Source organism: Podarcis liolepis (assembly GCF_965112155.1).
Source record: "Podarcis liolepis genome assembly, chromosome: 15".
Classification (NCBI taxonomy): domain Eukaryota; kingdom Metazoa; phylum Chordata; class Lepidosauria; order Squamata; family Lacertidae; genus Podarcis; species Podarcis liolepis.
The window spans coordinates 3141833-3154696 of record NC_139566.1 but is presented as its reverse complement, the minus strand read 5'-3'; the positions used below and the strand labels follow the sequence as shown (position 1 = coordinate 3154696).

At 49.5% G+C, this 12864-nt stretch overlaps 1 protein-coding gene and 1 long non-coding RNA gene across 3 annotated transcripts in view; one reads left to right on the top strand and one right to left on the bottom strand.

Annotated features, from left to right (window-relative positions):
• SNX27 (sorting nexin 27) overlaps nucleotides 1–11993 on the top strand; it is a 42865-nt gene extending 30872 nt beyond the window's left edge. For both annotated transcript variants that reach the window (XM_083477161.1, XM_083477162.1), the window contains exons 5-13: nucleotides 2256–2360; nucleotides 4516–4594; nucleotides 5273–5436; nucleotides 7147–7236; nucleotides 8109–8258; nucleotides 8401–8529; nucleotides 8766–8825; nucleotides 10395–10457; nucleotides 11758–11993. In XM_083477161.1, the coding sequence (XP_083333287.1) occupies nucleotides 2256–2360; nucleotides 4516–4594; nucleotides 5273–5436; nucleotides 7147–7236; nucleotides 8109–8258; nucleotides 8401–8529; nucleotides 8766–8825; nucleotides 10395–10457; nucleotides 11758–11805 (888 nt within the window). In that variant the 3' untranslated portion in view covers nucleotides 11806–11993. The remainder of the gene's footprint in view (nucleotides 1–2255; nucleotides 2361–4515; nucleotides 4595–5272; nucleotides 5437–7146; nucleotides 7237–8108; nucleotides 8259–8400; nucleotides 8530–8765; nucleotides 8826–10394; nucleotides 10458–11757) is intronic.
• The window catches only part of LOC310694452, a 79274-nt gene that overhangs the window by 42193 nt on the left and 24217 nt on the right, over nucleotides 1–12864 (bottom strand). The window lies entirely within an intron of this gene.

The window sequence follows — 12864 nt, the reverse complement described above, 5'->3', positions numbered from 1 at the left end:
GCTGTAGGTTCAATCCCCGGCTTCTCTCATCAAGGTGTCTAGAGCTTTGAGAAGCTCAGCAATGACTTTGCCTGCCAGGCATTTCAGGAGAGTTGGGAAATCCTGTGTCTTTTGAGTTCTTACTTATTGTTTTTTTGAAAAACTAACACCCACACTCCTGCTTTCTGTTTAAGTGGATTGGCCCGTCACATTTCATTTCATTTTTATGAGCCGTATACTTTGAGCCTCTTTGTGGAGGACATAGTTGGCAGAAGAGCGGGACAGACATCTCAGCAAACGGGAAAAGCAGAACAAGGTGTCCTGGGGGGGAAGGCCCCCACCTGTACGTGCATATCGAACGTCCTGTGGGGGTGTAGATAGAAGCTGCCCTTCCAGAGCAAGAACTTGCTAGGCCCTCCAGGTAAAGAGCCTTCTGAGACATGGGGCTTGGGGACCCGGGGGCCTCAAAGAGCACCTTCCTCCGTATCAACCTTCTCGGGTCCAGCTATCAGCAGGCGAGGACCTGTGGGTGGTGCCACTGCCACGGGGGGTTGCCTGACCTGTCACAGGGGTTTTTTAGTGGTAGTTCCTCGTTTGTGGGGAACACCCACCCACCCACCCCTGTTTATGGAGGCATTTGATAGCTAAAAGTTCCCTTCCTGGAAATTCTGAAATTATTTTAAGGACAAGTGATGGCTTTTATGGGTTTTAAATGATTTTTTAGGAGGTTGTATTGAACCTTTTTTTAAAGAAGTCTTAGTTGCATTAGTATCGATCCTTTTGCTGCCCCGGGCTCCTTTGAAGCAGGGTATACTTCTAAAAGTATAAGGGATGCGGGTGGCGCTGCGGGTTAAAGCACAGAGCCTAGGACTTGCCGATCAGAATGTTGGAAGTTTGAATCCCCACGACGGGGTGAGCTCCCGTTGCTCGGTCCCTGCTCCTGCCAACCTAGCAGTTCGAAAGCATGTCAAAGTGCAAGTAGATAAATAGGTACCACTCCGGCGGGAAGGGAAACGGTATTTCCGTGCGCTGCTCTGGTTCACCAGAAGCGGCTTAGTCATGCTGGCCACATGACCTGGAAGCTGTACGCCGGCTCCCTCGGCCAGTAAAGTGAGATGAGCGCCACAACCCCAGAGTCAGCCATGACTGGACCTAATGGTCAGGGGTCCCTTTACCTTTACCTATACAGTGGTACCTCGGGTTACATACGCTTCAGGTTACAGATGCTTCAGGTTACAGACTCTGCTTACCCAGAAATATTACCTCGGGTTAAGAACTTTGCTTCAGGATGAGAACAGAAATTGTGCAGTGGCGGCGCAGCAGCAGCAGGAGGACCCATTAGCTAAAGTGGTGCTTCAGGTTAAGAACAGTTTCAGGTTAAGAACAGACCTCCGGAACGAATTAAGTTCTTAACCTGAGGTACAACTGTGTGCAGAAGGGTGTTCCCCATGATACAAGGAAGCCACAGTCCACCCCCTCTCATTATGGTGGGCTTTTCCAGACTGGTGGCTGCCATATACCCTTTTAGGCAGGCTCAATTCCCTCAGCCTCTCATGCTAGGAAAGAATCCAGTTTGATAATGCAGGCTTCCACTTGACTAGGTGCAGGGAATCCTTGGCCGTCTAGATGTTGCTAAACTACGTCTCCCATCACCCCTAGCCATTGGGCATGCTTGCTGGGGCTGATGGGAGCTGCACTTCAGCGACGTCTGGGGGGCCAAAGCTCTCCTCCCCACCCCTAAACGGCCTTGGTCCAGGATACCTGAAGGAGCATCTCCACCTCCATTGTTCTGCCTGGACACTGAGGTCCAGCGCCGAGGGCCTTCTGGCGGTTCCCTCGCTACGAGAAGCCAAGTTACAGGGAACCAGGCAGAGGGCCTTCTCGGTGGTGGCACCCGCCCTGTGGAATGCCCTCCCATCAGATGTCAAAGAGAAAAATAGCTACCAAACTTTCAGAAGACATCTGAAGGCAGCCCTGTTTAGGGAAGCTTTGAATGTTTAATAGGTTATTGTATTTTAGTGTTTTGTTGGAAGCCGCCCAGAGTGGCTGGGGAAGCCCAGCCAGATGGGCGGGGTATAAATAAATTATTATTATTATTATTATTATTATTATTATTATTATTATTATTATTGTTATTGTTATTGTTATTGTTATTGTTATTGTTATTGTTATTGTTATTGTTATTAGTGGCTCCCCTCTCTTTCCCCCTCTCTTTGCGACATACCTTAAACAAAAACAATAAATCCTGGCTTTATCTTCCCGCCCTTGCACCCTAGAACTACAACGGCGTGTCGGACGTGGAGCTCAGAGTGGCGCTTCCGGACATCACGACAGTGACCGTCCGGGTCAAAAAGAACAGCACCACGGACCAGGTGTATCAGGTGAGGAGGGCAAGGGGGCATCTAGGGATGCGTTTCCTCACCGGCAACAGAGAGGAAAGAAAGAAAGAAAGAAAGAAAGAAAGAAAGAAAGAAAGAAAGAAAGAAAGAGGGAGGCTCGGATTTCTTTACTCTTGTTCCATCCAGCTCAGCATTGTCTGCACAGACAGGCAGCAGCTGTCTCGGGTTTCAGGCAGAGGGTGTCTCCAGGCTTAACTTCCCATTCTGCACGTGACGCACTGAGTCGTTTGTGTGGGAAAACTCCACCCTGAGAGACATGAAAAGGGAAGTGTGGGGCACCCTTCGTGGCTGTCCGCACCGGGGTGTGCCTTTATGAGCGGCTCTTTGCCTGTCTCCAGGAGCAGAATGAGGCCTTGGCAGGCTCTCCGGGCCAAGCAGAGGAAGCTAGAAAGTCAGGTCATTGTCGCCAGCCTTTTCCACCCCTGCTCAGTTCAAGGCCCCAGCCCTTTCCTCCTCCTCCTCTCACACCTCCCCCACCATCTGAATATCGAGAATTGAAACTGGGTGGATTGAAAAGAGCTGACCTAACCATCTCCAAAGCCTGAATCACTTTGCAAGAGGAAGCTGCGCTGAGTCCTTGCTCTAAAACAGCCTTTCTCAACCTGTGGGTCCCCAGATGTTGTAGGAGTTATAGTCCAACAACATCTGGGGACTCACAGGTTAAGAACCGCTGCTCTAAAATAACAAGCAGATGTGGGGGTTGGGTCAGGTTTCATTCCTCTGTCCTCAGAGTTAGGCTTGAGAATCAGCGGCTCACCCCCTTTTCATTATTATTATTATTACTATTATTGTTGTTGTTGTTGCAGGCGTGAGAATTAGCAGCTCACTCCCTTTTCATTATTGTTGTTGTTGTAAGATAATAACCTTTACAAACAGCCCCAAGGCACAGTGGAACCTATTATGATTATTACTTATTAATTTATTACTCTCCATTCCCTCTAAGGCAGGGTTACCCAACCTTTGGTCTCCAGCTGTTTTGGGACTACAACTCCCATCACCCCTAGCTAGCAGGACCAATGGCCAGGGATGATGGGAATTGTAGTCCCCAAACAGTTGGAGACCCAAAGTTGGGAAACACTGCTCTAAGTTGCCAGGATGGGCCACAGCATTAAAAACAAATGAAAACATCTTGGCTAACAGAATGAGCCCCTGTCTGCATTCAACCCTGTCAGTTGGTCAGCGTGACAGAATGTAGAGAATTGATACGTATAATGTAATCTAGCAGTGTGTGTATATATAGATAAATACTGAGTTGAGAGGGGTTTTTTATTCATGTTTTTATTGTAACATAATGAGCTTTACTAACAACCCAGAGGTGCAACAGCAGGGTATTTCATCACACTGTGTCCAAACCACAAGAAATGAAGTCCCACCAGCTGACATAAAAGAGTTCTGGGTCCTCTGTCCCTCTAGAGGCATGCAATTGATGTTATTTCCCCCTGCTAGAGCCAGTGTGGTGTAGTGGTTAAGAGCGGTAGTCACGTAATCTGGGGAACCAGGTTCGCGTCTCCGCTCCTCCACATGCAGCTGCTGGGTGACCTTGGGCCAGTCACACTTCTTTGAAGTCTCTCAGCCCCACTCACCTCACAGAGTGTTTGTTGTGGGGGAGGAAGGGAAAGGAGAATGTTAGCCGCTTTGAGACTCCTGAAGGGGAGTGAAAGGCGGGATATCAAATCCAAACTCTTCTTCTTCTTCTTCAAAGTCCATACGTTCGTATATGACACAAAGACAGAGGTAGATTTTCTGAAAGGTTTTCCACTGCTGGGCTGTTGAAATCCCGGCTGCAGCTAACGTCTGTGGAGCGACCAGTTTTCACATTATCAGACTGCGTACTCAGTGGCCACAGTGGTGGGAAGGCCTGAACAGGCGATTCGAGCTATTTATTGATATAATTTGAGATATTTATTGATGTGCTTGGGACCAGAATAACGAACCCCAAGGGCACCAAAGATGGAAGAATGTCCTGCAAGCGACAACCCTGCCAGCCGTCCTGTGTGTATATTAGCATCCCTTGAAGGGACAGTCGTGTGCCCAGAGACAGCCCTGCTGTGCCTTGCACTGTCCCAAGGATTAAACACCCCCCCCCCCAGTTTGTCTGATGCTTATTTTTTCTCTTCTCCCTCTTCTTGCCCTCCAGGCTGTTGCTGCCAAAGTTGGGATGGACAGCACAACCGCCAACTACTTTGCCTTGTTTGAAGTGATCAATCACTCATTTGGTGAGGCCTGAAGCCGGGTGGGAGGTTCAGAGTGTGTGGGGTGTGTGTCTTTCTTCTGCATGTTCAGAGATTTCCTTGAGCCCCTTCCCTAGGAGGGAAAAGCTCAAGCAGCAGACAAAATCCAGAAAAAACAAGAAACTGCTAAGTGGGGGGAAATGCATGATACCTTTATAAGATTCTACACATTGCGGAGGAAGCACCATATTTTTCGCTCTATAATACGCACCCGACCATAAGACGCACCTAGTTTTTGGAGGAGGAAAACAAGAAAACAAATATTCTGAACCCCAGAAGTCAGAACAGCAAGAGGGAGTGCTGCGCAGCAATCCCTCTTGCTGTTCTGGCTTCTGGGATAGCCGCACAGCCTGCATTCGCTCCATAAGATGCACACACATTTCCCCTTACTTTTTAGGAGGAAAAAAGTGCGTCTTACAGAGCGAAAAATACGGTAAATGAGCTTTTCTCTCTCCCCACAACCCAGAATATTGTAATTCAGGGCCACCCACTGGAATTAGGCAGTGAAATAGTTTAAAAGGATCTGGTTTGAGTTTAGGCATCTTTGTCTTTGGATCCGTGGGGGGGGGGGGAGCGGGGAGTTAAATGAGCACCCTCTGCATATGTGGTACCAATCCTTCACTTCCTCCTCCCCTTCACATTTCTGCATCCCCCCCCCCACAGTGCGGAAGCTGGCGCCCAACGAGTTTCCCCACAAGCTCTACGTGCAGAACTACACCTCGGCCGTGCCAGGGACCTGCCTGACGATCCGGAAGTGGCTCTTCACCACGGAGGAGGAGGTCCTTCTGAACGACAACGACCTGGCGGTCACCTATTTCTTCCACCAGGTGGGCGCCCTCGGGCGGTCTCTGTGTTCACACGGTCTTTGTGTATGTGTGTCCGTCCGTCTACTCGCAGGCTCTTCTTTTTGAAGGCACCCCGGATTGCAGAGGGTCTCACACGCATAGTGCCTGTAGAGACACGAGAGGACCATATGCGACATGTCATGTTGCAATCTTTCCAGGGAGCGGGAGAAGGAGGTAAAAGGCAGCTGGGGTAGCATGAACAGAAGTGCTTAAAATTATACATGGCATAGTGACAGTGGGCAGAGAGGTTTTCCTCCCTCTTTCAGAATACAGTCATACCTCGGGTTACAGATGCTTCAGGTTGTGTTTTTTTTGGTTACGGATGCGCCGAAACCTGGAAGTACTTCTGGGTTTCAGGAGTTGCGCATGTGCAGAAGCACTAAATCATGCTTTGCACATGTGCAGAAGTGCCGAATCGTAACCCATGCATGCGCAGACGCAGTGCTGCGGGTTGCGAACACTGCGGGTTGCGAACGTGCCTCCTGCATGGATCATGTTCTCAACCCGAGCGTCCACTGTACTACAAGTGACTCGCATCTTACACAGGGGTTTATGTCCCTGCCTACTGCACATATGAGCAAAATTGTGCAAGCCAGAAACCCCTGGGACTGGGCCCACTCACTGCAAGGGTGCAGGGCTGCTTGCTTGCCTTTGGGAAGGAGGTAGCAGGGCCAGAAGTTCAGCAGCACCTTGCTCACCTGGCTTTGGGAAGGCGGCATGGGGACTGTGGGGTGCTGCCATTGCATATTTGTGCAGGTGTTTGTGTGTGTGGGGGGGGGGAGATAAATAAATGCAGAGTGGGTTTCCTCCACCATCCATTTATTTATTTATTCCGCGCCCCCCTCCACACAAAGCTGCAATCACAGAAGTAAAATGTAGGTAAGTTGCGAGTTACCTGTACTTTGCTTTCTTTACAGGCAGTCAGCAGACCATTAAAACATTCTGTAACGATCAGCAGTTATCTTTGATAAAACTAATAACAATGCACATTAATAAAGCTGACACAGAATCAAAATGCTAGACTGCATGTCAGGTGATCATAGGAGGCCTATTGAAAATATATTTATTTACTACTACTACTACTACTACTACTACTACTACTAATTTCTTATTTATACCCCGCCCATCTGGCTGGCCTTCCCCAGCAACTCTGGGCAGCTTCCAACAAAATATTAAAATACAGTAATGCATCAAACATTAAAAGCTTCCCTAAACAGGGCTGCCTTCAGATGTCTTCTAAATGTCAGGTAGTTGTTTATCTCTTTGACATCTGATGGGAGGGCATTCCACAGGGCTGGTGCCACCACTGAGAAGGCCCTCTGCCTGGTTCCCTGTAACTTGGCTTCTCGCAGTGAGGGAACCGCCAGAAGGCCCTCGGAGCTGGACCTCAGGGTCCGGGCAGAACGATGGGGGTGGAGACGCTCCTTCAGGTATACTGGACCGAGGCCGTTTAGGGCTTTAAGCATAAGGACTAGAAACTTGGAAGTCCTAATGACAGGACGTCAGGAGCTGGCATGGCGTTTGAAGCAAAACACAGAGATGGACAGTGGAGTGGAATGGAGGGTGACCAAAGCTGGTCTAGGCATACCCAGGTGATCTTGTGTTAGCCGAGCCAAGGAGAAACAAAAAATACTGGGGTCGGCCCTAGTCGAAGAACCAGGCTGGTTTCTGAATGCTTCTTATGTCACCCAGGCTGTTGATGACGTGAAGAAGGGGTACATTAAAGCCGAGGAGAAGTCCTACCAGCTGCAGAAGCTCTGTGAGCAACGGAAGATGGTCATGGTAAGGGAAGTCCGTCTCTCCACCCCATTCGGAGAAAGGCATTCTGGGATGTGGGCTTTGCTGTTCCCGCCTGCTGGGCTGTAGCGCCTGGAAGCAGCGAAATGCCTTTCCTATATCGTATGCCGAATTTTGTAACTTGGAGTTTTTAAGATCCTTTCCCTCTCTTTTGATTGGTATTTCGTGTTTAGAATTGATCACACTGACTGCATCGAGTTAATAAAGTTTTAATCTTGGCGATGGATGGGATTGGATTGGAAATCAAAAGAGCGGCATCATCTGCAAATAAACTGATTTTATGTTTTGCATTTCATAGCCCTTAATGTCTGAAAACCTCCCTCGCTGCTGTTGCCGGAGGTTCCCTAGTAATGAATAGCCAAGAGCAGCAGTGAGAGAGGGCAGCCTCGTTTTGTGCCTTTTCCAATTTTAACGTTGGCGTTTTCAAAGACGTTTAGTCTAATGCTGGTTATGCTTACCTAATCTAGTCAAATTTTCTATTGATTTTAATCTATTAAAAGAAAAGGGTAAGTAGGAAGCCGATAAAGGAAAAAGGGGAGAGAACCGTACACAAAAAATTACTTTTAGATAGGAGAGTTAAAATTGAGTGAAATGAATTACAAGCCGATACGCCGTTTATTATTTTACTGTTCCAGCATTGGATGGACAGGGCTGGGAAGCATTTTATCGAGCCTTTTAAATCCTCTTAAATGAGCATATAAATGGGCAAGCATCGCTTTATAACTAACCCTAAGAAGCGGGATGTGGGAGCAACGCTGACTGTGCTTGATTGGCTGGCCTTTCAGCCAATCAGATTAGAAAGCAGGGAGGCTGCATCCTGCATCCCTCCTCACTTCCTGCGACTTCCTCCCCTGCAGTACCTGAACATGCTGCGGACCTGCGAGGGTTACAACGAGATCATCTTCCCGCACTGCTCCTGCGACTCGCGGCGGAAGGGTCACGTGATCACAGCCATCAGCATCAAGCACTTTAAACTCCATGCCTGCACCGAGGAGGGTCAGCTAGAGGTCAGCCGCCAGGGGTCCCTGGCTGGGGCGGTTGGGGTGGGTCTCCGCAGTGGGGCGAGAGCGGCTGAAAGGCCCCCACCCCCAAGGAGGTTCCCTCTCGTTCCCTCTCATTGACACCTCCGCCTCCTCTCCGCTCTCCCAGAACCAGGTAATAGCCTTCGAATGGGACGAGATGCAGCGATGGGACACCGACGAGGAGGGCATGGCATTCTGCTTCGAATACGCGCGGGGGGAAAAGAAGCCACGCTGGGTGAAGATCTTCACCCCTTACGTGAGTGTGGGCCGACAGGGAAGACAGCGAGGCATCGGGGAGGCGGCAGGGGCATGGAATACCTAGCGATGCTTTTGGAGCTGCCACCAGGGGGCACCAGCCTCTGACCTTTGTGGCGAAGAGGCGTCTGGTCGGTGGAGCTGCGGCTGGGATGGCGGAGCCGAACGAGAGGTGCAAACCCTCAGTCCTGAGAGATGGTTGTGTTTTCTCTTTCTCTCCCTCCCACCCCATTGCAGTTTAACTACATGCACGAATGTTTCGAGCGAGTGTTCTGCGAGCTCAAGTGGCGGAAAGAGGTGAGGAGTCCCGTTTGGCGTCATTTGTGGGGATGCAAAGCGTGTTTTTGCCTTCCACAAGGAGATCTCTTCTCTACGGTTCTCAGTGTGAGATCTCTTCCCCTACGGTTCTCGGTGCGCAAGACTGGCAAAACTTGTCTGCCAGGTTGGGAAAGGGTTTTGCAAAGTGGTCCTGCAGCAGCCACTAAGAGATGCTCCTTTCAGGAGAGGGCAGAGACCCTGTTCATGTCTATCGCTGTCTTGTGCTTGGCTGGTTCCTGCTTGCAGACTTCCTATTAGAGCAGCGGTTCTCCACTACAACTCCCATCATCCCTGAGCTCTGGCCTTGCTAGCTGGGGGTGATGGGAGTTGTAGTTCAACAACATCTGGGGACCCACAGGTTGAGAAAGGCTGTACTAGAGCATCTGGTTGGCTATTTTGCGAACAGGATACTGGACTACGTGGCGCCTCTTTGGCCTGATCCGGTAGGGCTTGTCTTATGAGTAACAATGTGGCGGGCTCTCGCCTTCATCATCATCAAAATAAATTTTTATTTATCTCCTGCCCTTCCCAGTTCAAAAACCGGGCTCAGGGCGGCTAACAACAAATGTAAAACACCTAATTGTAAAAGCAGCATAAAATACAGTATAAAAAAATGAATAACAATAAAAATCAAAAATCAATTTAGGGGAAACAAGCATTGGATAATCCCCAGGTCTAGCTGGCTGAATTGGTCCTACTTGGGCCAGTGAGGCGGCCAGGGGAGAATTAGCTGTGGGGTCTCAGAGCGGGTGATCTTCATAAAAGGGGAGGGAGAGGGAAGGGAAGGGAAATAAAAGAACAGGCTGAATTCAAATTAAAAGCTAGGTGGAATAGCTCTGTCTTACAGGCCCAAGGGAAGGAGGTTAAATCCTCCAGGGCCCTGGTCTCATGGGACAGAGCATTCCACCAGGTCGGAGCCACCACTGAGAAGGCCCTGGCCCTGGGGGAGGATAGTCTGGCCTCCTTAGGGCCCAGGACCTCTAAGCTATGGTTATTCATGGACCTTAAGGTCCTTTGCGGGGCAGACCAGGAGAGCCAGTCCCGTAATTATGAGGGCCCTAAGCCTCACCTGTGGACTTGCTGGAAGAATCTTTTTACCCACCGTGAGAAAGAAGCTGTTGAATCCGAAGAGCCCGTTGGCCTGATCTAGCTTCAGGGCTCTTATGTGGCACGTGCAAGCCAAGAACTGGAAGAGCTGCCATTTTTATTATCGCTGGGAGCCAGTGGAACGCTGCCTCCAAATTCCTGGCTGCCTCCTTAGTCTTCCCACCCCGCCTAGTGCACCTCCAGATGTTTCGGACTACAACTCCCACAATCCCCTGCTGGCATAGCCATGTGACGTTGGGGCTGGCAGGAACAGTGCAGGCGGTCAGAGCCCATTTGGAGGTGCGCCTGGTTTGGGGAAGACAAGCGATCTGTCAAGGTGGACCTCAAGAGGTTTGATTGGAAGGGTGGAGGAAGAGGCGGGGCTGACACCTCTGCTCCTGGAGCTGATTGGCCGCCGCTCGCTTCCATACTTCCTCTTAAAACAATCCTGTCCTTTCAAAGGTGGAGGAAGAGGCGACAGACAAGGATAACAAGAACTGCAGTAAAGACAACATGTGCAGCAAGGTAAGGGGATGAGGGCTCTCCCAACCCCCCAGTTTTCTAGCGCAAGTGCAGGATGAGAGCTCTGCTTCTTTTCCGTGTTGTGCGGAACGTGTTTGAGGTTGGGAACAGCTAACCCCACTTTCTGGTCTGCTTCAAAGAGGCGCTCCATTTCAAACTGGGCCGAGACGTCTTCCAAGACTTGATCTGGCTCAAAACAGCAGTTTCTGAGTGTTGCTAATAATATTAATAGGGACACGGGTGGCGCTGTGGTCTAAACCACAGAGCCTAGGGCTTGCTGATCAGAAGGTCGGCAGTTCAAATCCCGGCGACGGGGTGAGCTCCCGTTGCTCGGTCCCTGCTCCTGCCAACCTAGCAGTTCGAAAGCACCTCAAAGTACAAGTAGATCAGTAGGTCTGGTGGGAAGGTAAACGGCATTTCCGTGCGCTGCTCTGGTTCACCAGAAGCGGCTGAGTCCTGCTGGCCACATGACCCGGAAGCTGTACGCCGGCTCCCTCGGCCAGTACAGCGAGATGAGCGCCGCAACCCCAGAGCTGGTCATGACTGGACCTAATGGTCAGGGGTCCCTTTACCTTTAATATTATTAATAAAGTTAAGCCTGCAGCTTACTGCGGGAGTTCGTTCCATTCTGGGGATTGCGCCTAAGGCCAAAATTGCAAACAGCCAAAGCAGGTTGGGTTCATTGGTGGGTGGGGTTGCCAAAGTCATTTCCCCCAGAACCCTGCTCTCTTTCCGCCCCCCCTTTATTTATATATTTCCCGCCATACATGGCAAGCTGAATGCGCACGAGTTTAACGTGCATACATTGTGGGCTTAGCATAATAATAATTTGCAGTTGAAGTGGTAATTGGCGTGGCCCAGTGGTCAAGGATTTGGGAATCCCAACATCATCTTTGCACCATGGGTGGTCCTCCCCCAATCCCTGCTTTGAAAGTGCTCTTCTGAGCATGCCCAGTATCACTTTTCCTGCTTGAAATCTTGGGATTTTGTAGTTTCTTTGCCTGGGGAAACTGACTTTCCATCACTCCAGGGCAAGGCGGTGTGTGCCTGAGCCCAAGCCGAGGACCTGGGTCTGCTGGCCGGCCGGCCAACCTCCTTTAATTAACTTTCGCCTCCTGCTGTTCCCCCGCCGCTGAAGGTGCCCATGAAAGCCCCTTCCGAGGATTTTGTCAGGAATGCTTTCGCAACCCTGGCAGCTTTTAAGGCAGATTTTGTGGGGAGGGTCTGTGTCGGTAGATCACTTTTTCCATTGCTTGCCTTGGTATCTCAGCCGTCGTTCTCTCTCTTTTGGTCTCCTTTCCAGAACATCTTTCAGATGATGCGGACACAGCACAGAGACATTACGACTTAGCCTCGCGGCCGCCATGGACAAAAACAGACAAACCACACACAGACACACACACACACACAGACAGACAGACCGAGAAGCAAAACGTATTATCCCTTTCCCCGCCCCCCCCTTCCTGAAAATTAACACTTTTAAAAACGAAAAAGAGAGAGGGGGAAATGGTTTATTGTATTAAAGCCCTTAAAACTAAATATTAATAATACCATTTGTGAATTTCATGTTAAATCAACTGGGGGGCGGGGGGGGGGGGCAGGCAGGGATCCAGCCAAGCTGTTGGAAGCAGGAAGGGTGGGAAGAGAGGGAGGTGGGAGCGGGGAATCCCGTTTCTTACCACCGAAAATTATGGGGGGTCTTCTCCCCCCCCCACAGTTTGCCCCCCTTCCTGTTGTTCAAAGATGGACTCTGCTGAGGGTTTTCTGTTCTTTCCTTTTCCTTTTTTTTTTTTAAACAAACTGGATAGAGAAATGTACATCCATTTGCACTGTTTGGACATATATATGTATGTATGTAAAAAAAATTATATATACAAACTATCACACACGTATATACATATATATATAATTTCATCTCGGCGGCCGTTTAACTTTCAGAATGCTTACATTTCTACACGGAGTTTTCCTTCCTCCGGAATTTGTCATGGTGGTGCTTCTTTTTCCTCTCGTAAAAAATAAATAAATCTGTAACCGGGAAGAGAGGGGGCGGGAACGGAAAACAGCATGTAGGGAGCTGCCTTTGCTCTCATTCATAGGAATTAACTGGAGCCGAAACAAATTTCAAATGCCATCATCGTCCAATCCCAAATTTTGAAACCATGAAAGAAGTTTGAATTTCAATGCTTGAAGCCCCTTTTAAATGTGTGTGTGCGTGAGAGAGAGAGAATTTCTTCCCCCTGTTTTTGTGGCTGCATTTTGGGATGTCGGCAGGAGAAGTGGGGGGAAGTCTCTGGACAAAGCATTTCAGGAAAAACACTTTTGGTTCCAACTGGATTGAAACATCCAAGTTGTGTTTGTAATTCTGGAATTTCAGCTTGAAGATTTTGTTGGGGTTTTTTTGTGGGGGGCA